The sequence below is a fragment of the Myotis nattereri genome (assembly GCF_964212035.1).
Source record: "Myotis nattereri genome assembly, chromosome: 1".
Lineage (NCBI taxonomy): Eukaryota > Metazoa > Chordata > Mammalia > Chiroptera > Vespertilionidae > Myotis > Myotis nattereri.
Genome location: NC_138075.1, coordinates 185,605,018 through 185,627,595, shown reverse-complemented (window position 1 = coordinate 185,627,595; position 22,578 = coordinate 185,605,018). Strand labels below are relative to the sequence as shown.

Genomic DNA, 22,578 nt, shown 5'->3' with positions numbered 1-22,578 from the left:
AGAGAAAGATAATCGTAGGTTTATGGGGCTCCGTCATTGACCAGCCTGGGTACGCAGCTTTTTCTCTGAGAGCTAGGACACTAATAATTGCCTCAGAGGATTGTTGTGGAACTAAATGAAGGCAAAGGTGACAAGGTATGTAAAGATTATGCCTGGCATGTAATAAGCATTTGCTAAGAGATAGCTATTAGCATTACAGTGTTACTATCTATCCGTGTAGGTCTTATTTTTAAAAAAATATATTTTTATTTTATTTAAGAGAGGAAGGGAGAGGGAGAGAGAGATAGAAACATCAATGATGAGAGAGAATCAGTGATCAGCTGCCTCCTGCAAGCCCCCCACTGGGGATCAAGTCCACAACCAGGGCATGTGCCCTTGACCGGAATCGAACCTGGGACCTTTCAGTTCGCAGGCCAACACTCTATTCACTGAGCCAAACCAGCTAGGGCTCGTGTAGTTCTTAAAACAGTAGTGGTGCCTGTTTTCAGGGAGCTTCCCATTTTCTCACCTTCCTTACAGATGGTAGGACTTCCTGACATGTTACCTTGGTTAATTCAACCTCTTTGAAACCACCATTGCTCTATTCCCATAAATTCATTTCTAAAACTATGCTCAGAAACATTTATCTATTATTCTAGACAGGAGCTACAGAGAAGGGGTCCTCATTCCAGGACTCCGAGGGGCAAAGAACATGAGTTATCTTCATGATCTGTCCGGGTCACCTTCACTTGCCTGTCCTTCCTTCCTGGGCCTGCTCTCCACTTCCTCCTTCATTTTCTACCTGCTTTTTGATGCCATTTCCTTCTATAAGTTCTTCTCCTATGACTCCTCATGATGATCCTTTACAAATATCAAAGACATTAATTCAGGCACCCCAACATTGAGTCAGCCAGTCACCAAACCAACATCATTTTCATAGGCACTGGCTGGGTACCAGAAAAGCAGGTCACACGGTTCTTGAGAAGTGGGTGGATTAGTAGTGAGCACAGACTCAAGGACAGGAGTTAAAGTAGTCTGCCATGAACAACATGCCTTCGGGTGCATAGGAAGGGCTTTGGGAAAAGCACCCCTAAGGTGCCCTGGAGATGAGCATTGGTAGATGAGAGGGAGATGGGAAGATAGGAGGAGGGGGAAGAGCCAACCTACAAAAGGTAGGATGTTCTACCCAGAACAGTCTTTTTGGAACAGTGGGAATTTTACTCAAACTGAGTCCAAGAGTTGGAATAAAGAAAAAATAAGAAGAGTCAGTGTAGGATTTCTTGTGGTGATCATTTTGCAATATATACAGATATCGAATCCTTACATTGTACACCTGAAACTAATATAATGTTGTGTTAATTACACCTCAATTAAAAAAAAAAAGGTTAGTGTGATGCCAAATGGGGCAGGGACCTGTATTAGGTGTCAGGGGTTTGGAATAAGGATGGTGAAGTCAACAAATGTATTAAACAGAAGATCAGTCACCTTTAGACTCCTCTATGTCACAAAACACCCAGACATGGTTTGCCTCAACCAACTAAACTTAAATGCAAACACTGCTTTAAAATATTAAATTTTCAAACACCTCCAGGTGCTTAATGATTTTAAAATATGCAAGTTTCTTAATTCACACAAGGCCTGCCTGATATTGAAGCCAGATGAAAATAGGCTTCCTATCTTATGCACATACATGTGCATGCAGAACTCACACACCCACCTCACTCCAGGGCCCCGTTTTCCACTGGGCTGGGCAGGGCACTCTGTTACAAGGCCGGCGGCTCTCGGGGCGGTCACCCACACAGTACTTGCTGTGCACAGAGCGGTTGGTGCCATCATGGAGGGGCTGAAGGCAGCGCACGGTGCGAAGCTGGTAGCCGGAACTCCCACAGGTTTTGGTGCAATGCTCCCACTCTTCTGCTATCCAGCTGTGGGTGTGGGGGTGAAGTGAAGGTGGTCACTGGGGTGTAGAATGTGTACCTCCCTGCCCTGCAAGCCTAGACTCTCCTGCTCTCCAAGTGACGTGCAACCCAGTGGGGCCCACGGTAGTACAGGAGGCACTTTCAGAGAGAGGGGTGCATTGAACAATTTAAAAAAGTCTTAGAACTTTCTAACAATGATAGGCCAGACACTTCTTTTTTTGAATGGCTTAGTATTTTTCTGCCTCCCAATGATTCTGAAACTTTGTCCTTTCCTAAAGCATGACCAACAGAAGGTTTCTGAAACTCATCTTGAGGATACCTGGTTAGGTTTAGATATGATGGCAGTTTACAAAATAATACCAACTCACTCTCATCCACACTGCCTAATGGTGTTAAAGATCTGAAAGGAAATTATAAAAACAGGAATCCATCCTATGCTTGCTAACACAAATTTATTTGGCTGCTGCTGCTTTTTCCATGAAACCATGAATTTATTCATTTTTCATTTTCGGAGATGACTTTTATTTCTACAATCGTTGCCATGAAGATTGCCTGACATATCTATTCTGTTTAGAAAATTCAGTTCTTCATGTTGGTCCTGATAAGAATGTAAAGGCAGTGGCCATCCAGGCAGGGCTTGGATGCACCTGAAAGAAATATTTCCAAAATCTTTTCAAAAAGATTTCCCATGGGACATTTCCAAATTCTAGTGTCAATGTCAATGCCCGCAGTACCCTCCAAATCAGCTGTGTGTACAATATTACAGGCAGTTCCCCATTACATGGGGTTACCAGGTTCCCCAGGGCTGTGACTGTCGATTCCATCTGCTTCATCAATCTGTCAGAATGCAATTGAGGCATACTATTTAGCCTTTCTAAAGTTACTTTTCCTCTGCAATTTGTTTTTTCTTTCCATATATACGGGGCTCCAAAATACAACCACGCTAAAACCTTTCAGTCTTTGGTATTAGCGGTTTAAGATAGCTCTAGCTCGTCAAATAGGCAGTACAATGTATTCTGGCAACCCATTTTGAAGGCCTCAGTAGTGACTCTCATCTGAAGACAGGAATTACTTGAGAAACATACACTTCCTATCATAGACAATTATGGTTACCTTATTCCATCTTGAAACTCCTAGAATGACGACGAATGAGAAAAATAGCACAGAGGCCAAAAGAAAAAAAAATTGAAAAGAAGCTGCCACAAGATAATTTTGGAACCTAGGGAGTAGTTAGTAGACATAAGAAGAATGATGTTTAAGTCAGCAGTAGGAGCTAATAAACGGACGATGCAGAATTTCAGAAACCGAGCGCTTACAACTTCAGGTGAAAGTGCGGGTGATGGCAGGGCTGAAAACAGGGACTGATGGGAAGTCTACTTGGAGGCAGTGAGGCCTCCTAATTTTTGACTTCGCTGGGTGACTGCTCCTCCTCTAACCCAACAGAAGACTTTTTTTTTTTTTTGTCTTCTGTAGAAGGTAAATCAGACTTTTAACTCATGGACAACAGATACAGTCAACGGACAACAGAAAGGAACCACAGTGAATACATGGGGTTATGTAAAAACCCACATATGGAATGGTGAGATGACCCTAGCTGCCTACACGTATTTATTTTTTACCAAATACAAAAATATATTTTTGAGAAGGAATATGGTAGAGAGCAGGGAACCACAGCTTCACATAATTCCTGGGAATTGATTTCACTATTTAAACCAGATACATGTATTAGCTTTGACCAAAACTGAAAAGAGCTAAAGACATTTAAATCCATACTATTTTGTCCTCAGGGTATGACTGTTAAAATAAATACTTACAGTGGATGTGTACACTCTTGAATATTGCACATTCTTCTAATAGGTTTCGGCTTTTTGTTGACTTCACAGAAGCTGCGATGAACCATTTTATTGTCACTTTTCCTACGGCATCCATATTTAGTGTACTGGAAACCTGTGAAAGGAGATACATTTCTTCGTATTTAATCACTTATCCATCCAACAAACATTTACTGAATGCGTACAATAAACCAGCCACTTTTCTAGTTGCTGAAGGTCCAGAAGTAAATTAAATAAACAAAACTTCTTTTCAGAGCCTACATTTAACAAATATTACAAATCATTAAATAGTAACTGCACATTTGCTAATAAACTGAACCCTGAATATAGAGACTCTATTATTACGGACAAATTTGAAAACCACTGTGACAAATCCCTGTGACCTAGGCTTTTACAGAGTTATGTACATAATGCACTGTAGGGGGCACCAAAGCAACGCAGAGGGGAATGTCTCTAATTTAGCTGGGAAACGGGAGGGAACCCTTCTTACATGATCAGTACTTCTTTGGGTAGAATCTTCAAGTTCAAATAGTATTGCATAAAGGGGATACAGCAGAATATTCCTCCAAGCCAAGGGAATAACCTATAGAACATGGCAGGTCTCTTTGAATGACTGAAGTTTCACATGTGAAGGGAGTGGGAGATAGGAAAGGCTCCATGTAAAAGCCTTGACTGGCAGACAAATTGGAGTTTATTTTTAAGGTCACAGGGAGTTATTAACGGTCTCTTCAACCATCAACTTTCACATTTGTAAATAATTATTTCTTATTTGGAAAATTTAAACCTAAAGGATGTTGTAAGGAAAGCACAATAAACATTTCTATACCTTGCATGTAGATTAACCTTGTGTTACCATGTCATTGTATTTGAGATAGGTACATATATTTACTTACATATAATTACTATATAACACATATGTAAAATTTTGCTGAACCATTTGGGAGTAAGCACAGTTTCTTACATAGCCACACTACAATTCTTAAAATCAGGATATTCAATGCAGACATATTATTATAAAACTAGAGGCCCGGTGAATGAATTCGTGCATGGATGGTGTCCCTTGGCCTGGCAGGTGATTGTGGCTGATTGGGGCCATCTGACCCAGTCCCAATGGGGGCCAATTGGGGCCGGCCAGCTAGGGGAAAAGACTGCAGGAGGTTGGCTGGCTGCAAAAGGTCCGCTGTGGGAGCACACTGACCACCAGGGGGCAGCTCCTGCATTAAGAGTCTGCCCACTGGTGGTCAGTGAATGTAATAGTGACCAGTCGTAACAGTCGCTTAGATTTTTATATATATAGACTAGAGTTTGGTACATGAAATTTGTGCATGGAGCGGGGGGGTTCCCTCAGCTCGTCCTGCACCCTCTCCAATCTGGGACATTCCTCTCATAATCCGGGACTGCTGACTCCTAACCACTCGCCTGTATGCCTGCCTGATAGCCCCTAACTGCCTCTGCCTGCTGGCCTGAGTGCCCCCTAACTGCTCCCCCCTGCCGGTCTGATCGCTCCCTAACTGCTCCCCCCTGCCGGTCTGATCGCTCCCTAACTGCTCCCCCATGCCGGCCTGATTGCCCCTAACTGCCCTCCCCTGCTGGCCTGATTGCCCCTAACCACCTCTGTCTTGCCCCCCGCCCACTGTGGCTTTGTCTGGAAGGATGTCTGGAAGATGTCCAGTCTAATTAGCATATTACCCTTTGATTAGTATAGACTAGAGGCACAGTGCATGAATTCGTGCACAGGTGGGGTCCATCTGGTCCAACCCCAATCGGGGTGAATGGGGGCTGGGCCTGTCAGGAGGAGGAGATGGCAGGAGGTTGGCCAGCCAGCTCACTCTGATGGGGGCCCAATCAGGGCCAGGCTGACTGGGGGGAGAGGTCATGGGCAATTGGCTGGTGGGTCCTGCCCTCGATTGGGGTGGAGGGGCTGATCAGGGGTCAGCAGCTGGGGGAAGGGCTGTGGGAGGTTGGCCTCCCAGCCCCACTTCCAATTGGTATGTCAGAGGCCAATTTGGGGTGGAGCTGGCTGGGAGGAGGGGCCATAGGCTGATTGGGGGTGGGGCTGGTCATGGGGAGGGGCTGTGGGCGGTGGGCTGGCTGGCCCCAACCCCAAATGGGGTGGGGGGACTGACCAGGGGCAGGGCCAGCCAGGGGAAGGGGCTGCAGTCCAGTTGGGGTGGTGGGGGCCTATCAGGCATGGGGCTGCTGGGGGGAGGGGCCACAGGTGGTTGGCTGGCCAGCCCTGCCCCTGATCGAGGTGGGGGGGCTGATCTTGGTTGGGGCTGGGTGTGGGAGGGATTGTGGGCTGATCAGGGTGGTGGGGGCCTATTAGGGGTGGGACCAGCCAGGGGGAGGGGCTCCAGGAGGTTGGCTGGCCGGCCCTGCCCCCTATTGGGGTGGGGGGTGATCAGAGGTGAGGCTGGCCAGGGGAGCGGCCACGGGAGGTTGGCCAGCTGGCATAACCCCCCGATTAGGCTAGTTTGCTGGCAGCAGTGGGTGTCATAGTGACTGGTTGTTCTGGTCATTACGGAGTTCCGGACGATGGCTTTATATATATATAGAATATATTGTCCATACCCCAAAATTTTCAATTGTTCCTATATGTTCTGTGTTGCAATGTTTTTCCAGTCAAGGACATTCAGTTGTCATGGAATTAATCAGGAACAGTTTTTGAGACTCTTTATCTTTAATATATTTGAGGTGAACACGCCAACTGTTTTGTAAAATGTCCCACAATTTAGATTTATTTAATAGCCTCCTAATGGTTAGATTCAGGTTATTCACTTTTGGCAATACTACATAAGTTATATTGTATTTCAGGGCAACGCATTAGGAGACTAAAGGATTTGAAACAAGGAAATAATATAATTCTATACATTAATTCATTAATTCATTCACTCATTCATTCAAGAAAGATTACCCTGCAAGTAAAGGAAGAAAAGAAAATCAAAAGTCAGTCAACTAAGAGACTTTTGCAACAATCTTCCCTTCCAAGATTGTGAAGGAGTCCCAGTGAGGAAGAAATAGATGTGGTAGATGTTAAAAAGGTGTATATGACATATCTTGTGACCAAGTCAGTGGGGAGGGTGCAAAAGGAGGGAGGATGCAAATTAAACAAACTTTGTATAATAAATAAAGTGCTGTTTTACATAAGCAACTAAAACACTTTATGCCTACTCCCTCGGCCCCCCAAAAAACACTTTAGAAATGCATTCTTGAATTTAAAATGATAAAATAAATGGTTTAATAATCTTTTCTTTTCAATTAGTCAGTGTCATTATTGTGAGAGGTCCTGGCCTTCTCCTGCCTGCCTGGGAGAAGTTTCTTGGCCAGCCTGATTCTGGAGCACTGCTGTTGAGAACAAGAGGAATGGAAAATGGGGGAATCGGAGAACCCATGAGAACAGCTTAATGGGTTTACATTAGGGAGGGCAGAGAGGCAGCATAATGTAGTAAGAGCATGTACTCAGAAGCCAGATCTCCTGGGTTCGACCTTATGGATTACTTATCTTCCCTGTGCTCTGGTTTCTCCATTAATACAACAGACATAACAATAGAAGGGACTTCACAGAGGCCTGCGAGTATTCATGCATTAATACGTAAAGCATTTAAAGCTGTACCTGGTACATAGTACCACTAACAGCTCTTTTATTATTAACACTGATAGAAAAGAAATGCATAGGCAGGGAAAGTAAAAGTGCAGAAGGCGAGCACCAGAGGACACTGAATTTGGGAGAGACTGGGAAGAATAACGTGATTATTGAAATCACACGAGACTGAAAGAACTCGAGGGAAAGGGAAAGAGGATTTTAAGAAGGTCTACATTTATGAATGGATTCCTACCCTTTGTAGATTCTGAAATTTCGGTAAAAATGCTTTGTATTTATCTTTTAGCTCTTTGTGGTATTCTCAGATGATGGCCTCCATTAGAGATAACCCTTAAGGCAGAAGCAAGCAGACTGGCTTAATATGAATTGCTTAGTAAAGTTATAAATGTGTCAGCTGTTACCTCCACCACAGGGTTTGGAGCACTGAGACCAGCTCTTCAAAGCCCACTCAAAAGTGTCTAATTCCTCCTGGATGACATTGTTGTTGTTGATTGTAGGTGCGGAGTCTTCATGGATGATGTACTTATATGTAAGGCTAGAGCGGGTGTCATTCTCCTGAGGTATAATCTAACGCACACAGGAAACAGACATATGTAAGTCACCTGAGAGTTGTAAATTAGGAATGAAAAATTATGAATATTTCAGAATATTGCTCTTATTGAAACGGGAAGACTTTCAAGTTGTTTCTAAAAACATGTCTTTATTTTAATCAGCTAAGGTACAAATGTGCCCTGTTTAAGGAAAAAAACACACACAAAACCTTAAATATATAAAACTTTGACCATAAAAAATATAAAAATACATACACTGAGGAGTAAAAGTTTGTATTATAAAAATAATAATTTTATAAGATTCACTGTAAATTTCATAAATTATATATCTCCTTAGTGCACTTAAAAATTATTTTTAAAGTGTTTTGTTATGATGAGCAAATAATAAAGTTCCCTTCAGAAAATATAGATTATAGAAAAATACAGGGGAAAAATCATCCATAATTATACTAAACCAGAGAAAACTGAAATACTTCTATTATTTTACACATACACACATACTTTCTAGACTTGCTTATTTCACTAAATGTATTATGCACATTTCTCAAGATAGTAAATATTATTTAAAAATGTAACTTTAAATGTCAGCACAGTGTATAATCCTAAAGGTCATGCGCATTATTTAACCATTTACTTATCATAAATACTTGTATTGATTAGAATTTGTCCCCACCTTTATGGTAACTTGGGGCTAAAGAGTACAAACACCTCAGAATAGTTAGAATAATCATTACTTTCATAATCAGATAGTGTATGAAAGTACCCCAATTCAGCATTACCTATTATATAGTTTTCATCTTTATTAACTGGGCAAAAGATTGTTTTGGTTGTTATTTACTTAATAAATAGTAAAGTTTAATTTTCCTGTTTGTAGCCATGTGAATCTTGTCTGCTGTATATTGCATATTCACATCATGTCCTCTTTTTGTGAAATTGGTATACATCTTTTTTTCTAAATAATCTATGCAATAATGATATTAACTTTTTATAAGCATTGCAAGTATATCGAATTTTAAATTTGCTTTTTAATTTTTTTTAGAGCAAAAAATTATTTTAAAAATAAATATTTAACTTTCATGTACTTACGATGCATCATATAAGTGGAGAAATGTGCAATTCATTGGTATGGTTTTATTTTTAGTTTTTTTTTCTATTTTTTTCTCTTTTTTGCTCAATCTTCCCCTCCCTCAGCTGTCAGCTTGCTCTCTGTCTATGAGTCTGTCTCTATTTTTCTTGTTCATTTTGTTCATTAGATTCCACATATAAGTGAGATCATGTGATATTTCTCTTTCTCTGGCTGGCTTATTTCTATTTTTTTAAAAAATATATATTTTATTGATATTTTTTTACACAGAGGAAGGGAGAGGGATAGAGAGTTGGAAACATCGATCAGTTGCCTCCTGCACACTCCCCACTGGGAATGTGCTTGCAACCAAGGTACATGCCCTTGACTGGAATCGAACCTGGGACCCTTCAGTTCGCAGGCCGATGCTCTATCCACTGAGCCAAAACGGTCAGGGCTTGGTTGGCTTATTTCTACTAGCATAATGCTCTCCAGGTTCATCCATGCTGTCACAAAAGGTAAGAATTCCTTCTTTTTTTAAGGCTGAGTACTATTCCATTGTGTAAAGGTACCACAGCTTTATTATCCACTCATAATTCATTGGTATTTTAAACTAAACTTTTAGAAACACCTTTTGTTTGAGAAATCGAGGGATGCTAAATCGCTAGAAAGCTAGGGTTATCTCAATTCTATTCTCTTTTCCCCTTCTAGTCTTTGTTTTTAAAAAAGCATGAAAAACTATGCCCTGGCCCTTACACTCTAGCCAGACGTCTAATGCTTTCAGTCCCAGACAACCTAGCCCCCATGTTTCGGGGCTCCCTCACTGGGGTTCCAGTCCTTTAGGGAAGGAAAGAAAGATCATGATGATAGAGCACTGCTTGTCCACAAACCTCTAGGCTAGCTATAGATCTCCTATCTCTCCAGCCCACATTGATCCCTATGCCCACATGACTATCAGTGAGCAAAGCCTGAGGCCACCCACCGTGGAGGTGAAATGGCAGGGCTCTGAGACAAGACACCCGTGTGGCTGGAAAAGAATGCAGTGTAGTTACATAAAAGTGAAATAGAGCTCTGATCTCCAATCATTCAAACTTGACACGATTTTGAATATTATATATCTTGCTATAAAATCATCTAACCTGTGGAACAGAATGATAGTCTAAAAATAAACCCACACACATTTGGACAATTAATTTTTGACCTAGATGAAAAGACAATGTAATTGAAAAATAACAGCTTTGGGGTTGTTTTGTTGTTGTTGTTGTTTGAACAAATGGTGCTGGAACAACTGGACATTGTGGTGACTTCAAATGCTGTCCACAGATCCTTTGTACTTTCCCTCTCCACACATGCAGCTTAAATCCTCACCCCTCCCATGTGGCCTGGACTCACTGACTTGCTTCTGGCAAACAAACAACAGCAGACAAGAGGGGATATCACTTCTAAGATGAGGTTAGAAAAGACTGATTCTGTCTTGGTTGTACTCTTTCACTTTCTCTGTCACCTGAACCACTTGTTCTAGTGGAAGCCAGCTGCCGTGAGATGAGGACACCTCCCATAAGCAGCCTATGGAGAGGCTTAAATGGCGAACATCCCAGGCCCACCAGTCCCCACAGGAATAGCTTAGGAGTAACCTTCTGAGGCCTCCCAACAGCCACTGACTGAGCTGGTAAGCCTCGAGGTGCTTCGCCACGGCTGACAACAACCTCATGAGATACCCTGAGCCAGAACTAGCCATTTCATCTGCTCCCAGGTACCTGATCCACAGAAACTAGGACACAGGGAATGTTGCTTTGTATTTAGACACTAAATTGGGGTTAATTTGTTATGGGGCAATAGATAATATAAACATCTGTATGCAAAGTAAGAACCTAACATATCACACAAAATTTATGTAAAAATTAACTAAAAGTGGTTCATAAACCTAAATGTGAAATGTAAAACTACAGAACTGTTACCAAAAAAGAGAAAACATTTTGACCTTGGATTAGGCAAAAAAACAAAACAAAACAAACAACAACAAAAAACCCAACTAACACCCAAATCTTGATCCATAAAAGAAACAAGATCTCAGCAAAGTTAAAATATAATATTTTGCTCTTTGAAAGACTAAGAGAAAGGAAAAAAAAATTATAGACTAGAAGAAATATTTGGCAAATCACTTATTTCACAGAGGACTTATTATATCAAGAATATATAAACAACTCTTAAAACTCAACAAAAAAATAACTACTTTAGCAATAGGCAAACGATTTGAACAGGCACTTTACCAAAGGGAAATAATTTTCAAAGGAAAAACAAACCCTTGGGATTGAGTGGGAAGATTTGGTTTTAGATTAGTGCAATATTTGTTATAGAGAGTCTAATAAATATTTGTACACAGAATGCAACACTGTTTTTCCAATCGAGTAGATGTCTTCTGCTTTCATCCATGTGGGAGTAATAGAGGTACCTTCCTGACATTAAAAGCAATAAAACTAGACAGAATTATAGGAGGGAAATTTGTGGGGGGAGACAGTGAGTAATAGCAAAGGACAATGATCCCTGTGAGAAGAGAAAAGTGCCAGGTATGGCCCCTGGCACAGGTTGCTGAACTCCAGCCAAGACCGCATTCTCACTGAGCTGAGGGGACAGAGAGAAGACTATGGAACTCACAGGGCAGAGCACTAAAGACCAGGGGGCTGCATGGAGGGGTGGCCCAGAGGATGCATGAGTCCCAGGCTGAGGGCTGGTCTGTGCATGCCCGGGGCCAAGACACCACACCACCTACTAGGGAGTGGCTGCTGCAGGCCTGGGAACAGGACAGAGGTGCTCAGAGTCAGACGGGGCTGAGAGGCCTGGGAGTTCTTATCCAGCCAGGGTCAAGAGGCCTCATCAATCCCCAGGTGCTGAGTTAATGTGCCAAAAATGCCAAGTCATAAAAATAAGGACAAAATGAAAAAGCTCAGCTGTAATGAAGAATAAACCAGGGCCCTAGGATCAGAAGGAACTGACTATCTGCCAACTATGATAAACCCAACTCCTGTAAGGAAGGTGACATAAACCAAAGGCCCTACAACTCATCATCTATCATGTCCAGTGTATAATAAAAAAGACTGTTGAAGCAGGAAAATGACTCATTAAAAAAATCAGCCCATAGAAGCAGACAACGTGAAGATGCAGGACTTAAAGGAAAAATTAGACAAAATGAGTGGAAATATACAGAAATCTCAGCAGAGAAGCAGAAATGACTCTGGGGGAGAAAATGGAAATTCTAGAAAAGAAAAGCACACCAGCATCTGACATGAAAAATTTACTGGATGAACTCAACAACAGATTGGAGACCACATAAGACACAGTCAGTGAGCCTGAACACAGCTCAACAGAAACTCTCCAATCTGAAGAACAGAGAATAAAAGATCATACAGCATAACCAAAGCCTGAGAGACTTCTGGAATAATTTCAACTGGTTTAACATACATATAAATGAGTCCTAGGAGTAGAGAAATGGGGGGTAGGGGGCGGGTGGCAAACAAACTTGAACACATAATGGTAAACTAATCCAAAATTGGTGAAAAACTTCAACTTTCAGAGCCAAGATGCTTGGTGAATCCCAAGCCTGATACATACAAAGAAGGTCACAAACTAAGCATAAACAAACTATTAAACAAAGCAAAATGACAAAGAAAAAAATCTTAAAAAGTATCCTGAGAAAATGGACACTTTATGTATAGAGCAGCAATATAAATGAGGCTACTTCTCATCAGGAATTATGGATTCTAGAAGACAGACATTACATGAATGAGTCTAAGATGGCCCCTGTCTATTGGCCCTGAGGTTGTCTAGTCCTTCACCACAGGCTGAGCCTCTTTAGCTTAAAAGCCTGCTAGCAGCAAACCCAAAATTTTATATACAGTTGTTTTAAATGTAGCCCAAACAAGCTTGTTGTTAGCCATTAGAGGTAGCTTGCTTAGCAGACCCATATGAAACTGTACCCAATAACTGCTAACTATACGTGAAACTGGGGCTATAAGAATCCCAAGCTGCTGCTGCCCCTGGGAGCACTCAGACCCAGAGGCTCCCCCTGTGCTGCTGAGTGATATCACCTAGCTACATAAAGCCCCTCTCCACTCTCTTCTCTCATGGAAGCTCCCTTTCTTTTCTTCCCAATTGGATGGTGGCCCTACAGGCAAACCTTAGCAGCTAAGGTGTCACCAGTAAAGCTTGTGTATGTTACTGCCACCTCATAGTCATATCCTTGATCAGTCCTGACATTCCTGGAACTCCCTGCAACACTGTAAAAACATCTTCAAAGCACTGAAGGAGAAAGACAAACTAGCAACCAACAAGTTTGTATCTAGTAAACATATCCTTTAAGAACAAGGGTGAAATAAAGATATTTTCAGATATTGAAGGTTGAGAGAATTCTTTGCCAGCACACATACCCACACTACAAGAAATGTTAAGGGAAGTTCTTTATATTGAAAGTGAATGATACCTGGTGGAAAGTCAGACTTACAAGAAAAAATGAAGAATGTTAGAAATGGTAAATATATATTTTCTTGACTTTATTACTCAAGCAAAAAATCATAATACTGTGTTATTGGGTTTATACTGTACATATAATTATATAACAAAATATATGGCAAAGTTGTCAGAGTGGAAAGAAGCAGATAAATGGAATTATAAAAAAAAAACAAACAAGCAACTAAATATTCAATGTTCAAGATAAAAGTGCTTTCAGATAAATAAATAAGAAAATTACAGCTAAATCAACTACACAGAGAGAGCCTGTAATGCCACATACCAAAACAATAACAGGATCGTGCAGAGGTCCATCTGTGTGAAGAGTTTCAATGTCATCTTCAATATTATAATCCCATTCCACACCAAGATCAATGAAGGTCCGTGACTTGGCTTCTTCCCCTTTGCCATTTAAAATATAGTGGCCTGTAGCCTGGTTCTTAATAGCTAAAGGAAGGAAAATGAGTAACCAGCAGACATTTTATTTTATCATATTGCAGCTTTGATGATCCCTATTAAGTCTATCTACCCCCTTCTATAAGTCAAAGACTGTGTTTATTACCATCAAACTAGTCAAACTGAGTGTTAGTTCTGCTCTGAGTCCCTTTTCCTTCATTAGGCATTTAAAATTCCCAAGAAGGATTTCTAACTAGTCAAAAACAATAGCAAGAAGGTTACAAAGAAGATAAAAATTGGGAAATGTTCCCATTTGAAAACATTGTCAAAGAGGTTAACAGTTTCAAACTCACTCAATCCTAGACATTTCCTCAGAAACCTGGAAACACTTTGAAAATAATGAATACTTCTATAATAATTAATATAAATCATGTATGTTAGTTCAGCATATACTATAATGGCTTATTATAACATAATGGCTTATTTGTTACTGTGTATCTCTTTCAAGTTATTCAAAAGAATCTTCTTTAGGAAATTATAAACAGCCATGCAAAGGGATCTGCATGTACCAGTCAGAAACTGGACACAGAACAGATGGTGGGAAAATTTTTATTAGACTAGTAAAGTTCACATGTGGTTGTTTTCAGTCAAAAAACTTAAAATGCAATAAAATTAAGGAGAGGCATACAGTATGGCATCAACCAAAATATCAGAACTAATTTGTCAAAATAAATATGGCAAATTTTTCTGATATTATTCCTTACTTTAATGCATCTTAACATATATATTTTTTCTTATCCCCTAATGCAGAGAGAAAATGCACATGTACAAATCTGCCAGATGGTTTTTCTTTCTTCATGAAATAATGAACCAATCAAGGTTCAACAAAAATTAAATCTCTATTTTTTAATATTTCTTGTTTTAAAGGAAGAGTAGTTGGGAGAAATGACCAACAAAATCACACAATAATGCATTTATATATAACTTGAATCATGTATATCTATGTGTATGTATATATGTGTGTGCATATATATGTGTATATATGTATATATGTATATATATACATCTATAGACATAAATATCTATCTATATCTATATATAGATATATAGATATATATAGATATACATATACATATATAGATATAGACATAGATATATCTTTGACAGTTCCATGTTTAAATGCATGTTAAAGCAGAGCCAGTGGACAGAAACACTTACCAAGAATATGAGGAGAAGCCTCGTCTTCTTGGATTAACACATGTCTAGCACCAGGGGGTATATCAAACATCTTAAGGTACCCTTTGCATGTGTAGTAAATTTTGTAGGAAGCAAAGGAGAAAACAAAAGCGACAACCTTGGTTAGCTGAGCATTACGTTCTCACTGTTCCTGCACGCAGAAGAGGGCATACATGAACTGAAAGAAGCAGTTTCAGAAATTAACTTCAAAGCACTGGTAGCTTGTGTGACATCTGGCATGAGATTAGGGGCTACACTCTCTTTTTTTAATTAAAGAGGAAGAAAAGAGTTGATCTTGTTTCTAAACTACTAGCCATTTATCTTGTGTTGACCTATGAATTGTGTCAACAATTCAGGCAAATTCTATACTTTCCTGTGTCCCTCTACTGTGATTTTAGTTTGTAAACCACTCTTTGGAAGTGCGGCCAATTTTTAGAGTATTTAGTTGAACTTCTGAAAATATTTTATCAACCTCTATATTATTTCAAAAGTCTAAGCAGTGAGTACAGATCGCTAAACTTCTAATTAATAAGTTATCTTCATATTTAAAATCCTGCCTTATTCTAAAGAAATCTATAATAATAAAAGCAAATATGCTAATTAAACCAGATGTCCTTCTGGACTTCCTTCCTTCTGGACAAAGCCGCAGTGGCCAAGGCCAGTCAAGGCTCTTGCATGAATTTCATGCACCGAGCCCGTAGTTCAGTTATAAATACACAACTGCTGATGGACTTGGAAAGAAATATGTTTTCCATTTGTATATGGACAATTATCGTCTACCTATGGGTAGATTGATCCAACTTTTCACATTATTCATTAGTGGTTTTACTAATGGAATAGTAATTTTGGGGTCAGGGTTTCAGCACCTGAGCCAAGGAAAGTCCAGTACAAGAAAAGTAACATGTTTGCCTAAGTGTGCAATGGCTATGAGTAACATGCTTAAGAAGCTAAGGACAGCAAAACAGCTTGATTCCATTTATGGATGCCCATCTTTCTGCAGTGTGCGACAACTTACCCAGTACATTTTTAGCTTCCCTTGTTTCAGCAAGAGAAACATTACGAGCTCCTTTGGGTAAAGTGAAGGCGCCTCTTGTCTTCCCTTAAATAGAATGTCTTTAATTAGTGGAGGTTTCGTGTTTATCAAAGTCTTGCTGTTTCATTGACTATATGATAAGCTATATATATATCTATATATTATTAGGTAAGTTAAAAATATGTTCTGTAATTTTATGTCAAAATGCATATACAATAGTTAGCTAATGCCAATAAACTGTTAATAGTCAATGAAAGTAAGACTGCGCATGAATGAAAAATGATATAGGTGATTTGAAGGTGAATACTTGCAGATTTCATTTCCCAGCAACTCGAATTCTGTATGGCACCGCTTGCTTAAATGTTTCCCTGTTGGAAAAGGTTAATTAGTCTATTGAATGACCATCACAGCCTTAGTGCAAAGAGGTGGATGTTAGATTATCTTTGAACAGTTTGAATCTGTATGACTGATGAAAGCTTTCTTCTTTTCTTCTGACCTTGATTCACAGGTTTAGCATAATTTTTGAGGTGTCTGCAAAAAAGTATCACTAGCTCATATTAACACAATATATAGAATAAATGAGTCTAAAAAATTTTCATTGCATTAATTCACTCTGGAAAGAAAACAAAATGAATAATTTTACACCTAAAATAATAATATATAACTGCAGTAAATCACTTCATAAGATGGAGAAAATTACATTTTACTCCACCAACCCATTATTTATTTTTATATATAACATTCTAATTCTGTTTGCTTTATTAAAATAATGTAACCAGCAAGAAGGCAATATTTGCTTTTTAACAATGTTCAAGGTACAAAACAGTAAATTATCTCACAGGAATAACAAAGACATCAATAACTACAGTAAAGAATGCCGAATAAAACACACTGGAGTTAAGTCACCTAGCTCTGCCACCCTCAGTATATCAGAGCAAAGCAGGGATGTGTGGAATTGACTTGAGTTGGGTAGCTGATGTATAATGAGAATAAAAAGAACTAAGAGAATTATTTCATTTGGATGAAGACCCACTTTTTTATAATTTCTTTTCTCTTAAATTACCACCACAACATATGCTCAAAGTACACCAAATCGTTTTGTGTTATTTTGGATGATATAAGAGAAGTTTCTCAAGGGAAGCACCACATCAAATTTATTTTTAAATGTCAAATTATCAGAAATATTTGCCTAATAAATACTTATTGAATAACAAAATATTTGTTATAAACTAAAAACAAAATTTGTAATAAGTGTTTGCATCTAAAATTTTTATGAAAATTCCAATGGATAATTATGAGACTACTAATATCTTTTCATATTCTTTATGTTTTTGTTTCACCTGTTGAAATTTACCATATCATATGCCTAAGACCAGGTCATTAATTATATAACAAGTATAAAAGTTCACATGCACAAGCAATTATACCATAGGTTATTTTTGTTTGTACCTCAATTTTGTTTAATATAAAATTATAAAAAATATATGAAATATGGACCCTAGACTTATAGACTTAAAAATAGGAAAAACCTGTTCACTTTTAAAGATGTAATACTAATGTAAAAGTTTACATCGTATCTAAAGTTTTGTGATTTCTTTATATCCTAACAATTTATGTACAATAGAAAGTTCAAAATAAGCATCAATTTTATTAGTTCTAGTGCATTTTATTAAAAGAAAAATAAAACGAAACAGATTTTAGCTAACTACTATAATTGATAGTGATTTTACTTGTTCCTTATAAAAATTTAGTAGATAATTTTTTATCATAAATGCTATGGAGCATGAAAAGTTTTTTAAAATATTTCCTTAAAAGGTTATCTGAATAAAAATAAATCAGCAGCTAATGTTTTATTATGTTTATAGAGAAAATGCTGCATCCTTAAACAACTTCTCAAAAAATACAAATCATAGAGAAGGACACTAAATCCATCAGAGGCCTCATCTTACCAAGCTTCCTGGGAGTTCTGGTAAAGGTCCCCTTCACAGTTCGACAATGAGAATTATCTCCTCCACAGACACCACACTTATCCTCAACCTTGTTAGAACCAATTTCTTTATCACAGCCCACTTTCTGGGGAGAGAGGAAGTGAAATGTGGCTAATTTTAATGTGTCAAGTCAAGGTCCGTGTCCTAGAGAATGATGACTTTGTTTAATCAGCAGCCCACAGTTAAGCGGCTTGCACCAAACTTTCTTTCTGGCTCTGATTTAAATACCTCAGTCTTTTAAAAGGACTACTGTGCAATCAAATGTCTAGTACTCCAGATAAACTCCCCCAAGTCTAATGACCATCATACACAATCATCACCATCATCAAACATGTATTAAGCACAAATGCTGTAGTAGATGCTGAGGAGACGAAAAGTTGGTGAGTATCCCTGGTTGCTCTCATATTTATAAAGATAAATAGTAAAACTGTGAGTTGTACATTAGTACAAGCTTTACAAGTTGGCTAGGAATGGAAGACAAAACTTTACCAAAGTGGTAGAGACATTCAGAGGTCCCTGAAGGAATCGAGTTTATGGAAATAGATTTTAGGAATGTAGAGGGATTCAAACAGAACCATGGAAATTGTGTGTTCACATCAAGTGGGTTCAGAGAACAATATTTATCCATATTTAAACCAAAGGGAAGATGGTGCAAAGCACAGGCTGTGCAAGGCCTTGAGTGTTTACATTTTCACATTAACGTAACTGGGAATCACGGAAGGTAAAAATTCTGAGCTGGGGCAGCTCCTAATGTAAATCAGTGTAGGATAAGAATATGTGGCATGCCACAGCACTCATAAGTTTGAGGTGAAAGTGGAAAGAAGAAATAATTATCACACATCCATTGATGTGCAAGACATGGAGGAGGTGAAAGATGACCAAACACAGATTTTCCTTTCAGGGAAAATTCAGATCAACTATGAGTCACCTGTGCATGTAAGATTCATTAATATAACACTAGTTGTTCTGAAGTGAAAAGAAATCAAACAGAAGTGATGTGTTCAGTTAATAACAATAGTTCCCTATCAATTTAGCATGATATATGAACATGAGTAAGAAAAAAACTGCCTTTAAAAAAGAGATTAAATGGGGCCAAAAAATAGTTTTTGCATCTTCGCTATTTTTCTTCCAAGAAAAGTTTCTATTATCTCTTAAACAAAATATAAAGTACATTAAGCATTGAATTTTTTAAAAAAGTGTACTTTAACAGCAGATGGCTACTAGTCAAAAACTCAAAGCAAAGGCATTGTTCCCATGTTGTATTCCCAACCTACAGACCTCAGAGTGACTAAGGAAAAGGATTTGGCTGGAAACTGGGACGACTACAGTTAAGTCTTGATTCAGCCAGTGAGCAAAGTTTGATTTTATTAAGTGCAGTTTCTCCCAGACTTAGTTTTGCTAATGAGCTATTCATGCATTTACATCCTAATGTGATATCCCAGATATGAAGTGGTTTAAAAATTCTGAAAATATGCTGATGAAAGACAGTAAAAGTAGAATTGCAATATATTGCAGGGCGCTCACCACACACTCTCCTCGCACACATATGCTGTACGGGTCTTTGTAGGAACAGCGCGTCCCATCGTGTACCAGCTGTTTCATGTAGGCAACATCGCCAGTCTCTTTGGATTGACAGTAAAGGTGGCATCTTTTCTTGGCTGCATGAGATGAGGATTAAATCAACTACGTAAAGTGGTGTATTTGAACAGTATAGTTTATTTTATTTTTTAAATATAAAGTTTCAACATGATTTCCCAAAAACAAACAAACAAAAAGTATAAATAAAAAAAATAAAGAGAAGAAGAAATTACACATATTTAACGTATTTGTTTCAACCAGGGTGACCATATGATTTAACATCTAAACTGGGATACTCTTGAGAGTGAAAAAGGGCTCTATTAGTAACTACACAGGGACAACAGGTCTAAACTGGAACTGTCTCAGAAAACGAGGTTGTGCAGCAATCCTGGATTTAACCACGGCTCTTCAAATGCTTTAAATCAGAACCACTTTGCTTTCAGTGGTGCTGACAGCGCCGAAAGGGTTTCTCTTTCATTTAACCCAATGACCTAGTACACCTGTTGCCTTTGTATAATCTCAATTAAATTTAATATAATTTCTGTGACTCACTTCACCAAAATAGACTGAAAAAATAATAGTGCATTTCTTCTTAACTCCAACTTTTAATTCCTACATGGATGCATCTTTCTTTTAAAACAGCTTTTCACCTGAACTCAGCAGTGCACTATCCCACATGATAATCAAGTAATTATTTTCTTATATTCACCCAAGTAAGAAATATGGTGAGAAGTTTCCATTTGAACACAAGTAACTGAAAAGTCAAGGGTAAGAAGTGAAATGTTAAAAGGGAGTTTCCAAGTGTATTTTTCAAAAACTGGTGTATAGTACAAAAGTAAAAAGGTTAGGAAGTTTCTGCTGTTATTAAATACTGGTCTTATTCTTACTCCTGACCCCACTGTAAAAGAACAGTATTTCCCTCCAATTATTCAGAAAGGACAGATAACAGAATTCCAAAAGTGTTTCCTAGTAGAGGGATTTCCGTTGAATGAGGAAACTCGACATCTCTTCAGGCTTTTCATTTCGTCTGCATTCCACTGGTCTTTTCAGTAGTGATGGCGGTAGTGCTACTTGCCAGGAACTATCCCACAGTCTCACCTCTCTAGAGAAAGGAGGACGTTAACCTTATTCTTGGAAGCCCAGAAGGACTTACCCTGTAAGCACCACGGTTTCTAAGTTACCACATAGGGATCAAGAGTCCAAGGGATTGGTGTGGACAAAGCATAAACTCTGAGTAACCAACCACATAGCGGGGAAAGGGCAGGCATCTACTCACAGTCCGGATGTTCATAGGGCATCCAGTGGTGTTTGGTGTTCTGGTATTCAAAGTGGGAGTTACGCTGCTGGCACTGCTGTGCTCTGAAGTCTTCAAAGTGCTTTGGGCATTCATCTGTATTACAAAGCTGGTACTCAAAATTAACACCCGGACAGTCCTGACCACCATTGATGGGCCTAAAGAAAAGACAACATTTAAAAAAGGCCCTTTGGCTCTGGTCCAGCAGTGAAGGCTTGCAGACACAGTGCTCGAGGGAGGGCAGAAAGCCAGGGTTTCTGAGCTGCCAGCACCAAGTGAATGAACTCATACTTCCTAATTGCAACTCCTTTCCAAAAGCACCATCCTCTCCCTCTGGGGGCAGGGAGGGGGCTCAAAAGTCAACTTCAAGTGGCTTTTCAGACAGTGTATTTTAAATGCATGGCAAAAATCTATAAAGAAATAAAAACATAGATATGAACTCAAAAAATTTTTATTTTCTACCATGCATAAAACATGTAGATGCAGCCCAAAGTGACTGTGACCACCGCTCTGTGCCTCAGTTTCCCGTCTTTTCTTCCTTGGAGAAATATTGAGAGGACTGAATGCATGAACATATTTGAAACACTTAGAAAGGAGTGTGGCTCATAGTGAAACTTAGCTGCTCTTACTACTGTAATTTTTATTGTTTTTTTTTTCTACTACCATCATCTCTTCCTGTGAAGACATGTATGTGAAGTCACATGTATGTGAAGTCACATGTATGTGAAATCACATGTATGTGACTTCAGTGTTTATAAAAGACATGTTCAGAGCCATCCACTGCCTGATACACAGGGATGTTCACATTTTAAACCCTAGGCAAGGAAGAATGTCCTAAGGTTAATATTTTGGTTATTTTTTCCCCTTAGAAAATAAATTTTCTTCAGTACGCAATAGGAATTCAATCAATTTAGTCTGAGTGAATAAATTGATAACTTTCCCCAAACAATTCTTTGGCCTTCTTCTACCATCTTTATTTTGTTGTTGCCCTGCCCTGAAGCATCCCCCTTCTAATCCAAGTGAGTAAGCATGTGTTTGGTGCTACTGCCACCGTGACACACCTGCTCTTCTTGCAGTGGGTCTCACGGCCTTGGTGCCCAGGCCCTCAGAGCACAGCGATGGGCTTCCCTACTCAACTCCTTAATATTCCTAAACAGCAATTTCCTCAAAATCTCTCATCTTCATTGGAGCCTCTCATCTTAACCACTGACTATAGTTCACAAAATTGATAAATGGAGATTTATCCAAAATAACCACTTAAAGCCTTAGTTTTCATGCTCCGTATTTAACATGTACGTTACGAAATAGTAATCACATTATATTGAAGCATTTTCTGGCCTTTACAAAAGTGACAGCATTACAGGGATCATACTCACATTGGGTTGTTGCACTGGCGTGTTCTGAAACGAACACCAGTTCCACACGTCCGGGAACAGGAGCCAAATTTGGTCCATGACCCCCAATTGCCATCTTGTTTTTGTTGATTAGCATTCTTCCACATGCAATGGCCCTTGTAGCACCACTTAGGAAAATGACAAAGGGCAACTGTGAAAATCATGCATATGCTACAGTTGTTATATAAGAACCACCAATGAAAGGGCTTCA

General features: G+C 39.0%; 1 protein-coding gene across 2 annotated transcripts in view; it reads right to left on the bottom strand.

The window, feature by feature from the left end:
- The window catches only part of ADAMTS3 (ADAM metallopeptidase with thrombospondin type 1 motif 3), a 243,941-nt gene that overhangs the window by 7,114 nt on the left and 214,249 nt on the right, over window positions 1-22,578 (bottom strand). Inside the window, exons 12-21 of one of the 2 annotated variants that reach the window (XM_081095535.1) lie at window positions 22,350-22,495; window positions 20,956-21,131; window positions 19,626-19,759; window positions 18,063-18,186; window positions 16,425-16,481; window positions 16,096-16,179; window positions 13,732-13,895; window positions 7,733-7,898; window positions 3,713-3,845; window positions 1,697-1,904 (exon numbers count right to left, since the gene is read on the bottom strand). In XM_081095535.1, coding sequence (XP_080951661.1) covers window positions 1,697-1,904; window positions 3,713-3,845; window positions 7,733-7,898; window positions 13,732-13,895; window positions 16,096-16,179; window positions 16,425-16,481; window positions 18,063-18,186; window positions 19,626-19,759; window positions 20,956-21,131; window positions 22,350-22,495 — 1,392 coding nt within the window. Of the gene's footprint in view, window positions 1-1,696; window positions 1,905-3,712; window positions 3,846-7,732; window positions 7,899-13,731; window positions 13,896-15,062; window positions 15,144-16,095; window positions 16,180-16,424; window positions 16,482-18,062; window positions 18,187-19,625; window positions 19,760-20,955; window positions 21,132-22,349; window positions 22,496-22,578 lie in introns of both variants that reach the window. The other variant, XM_081095536.1, reaches the window with a different exon arrangement.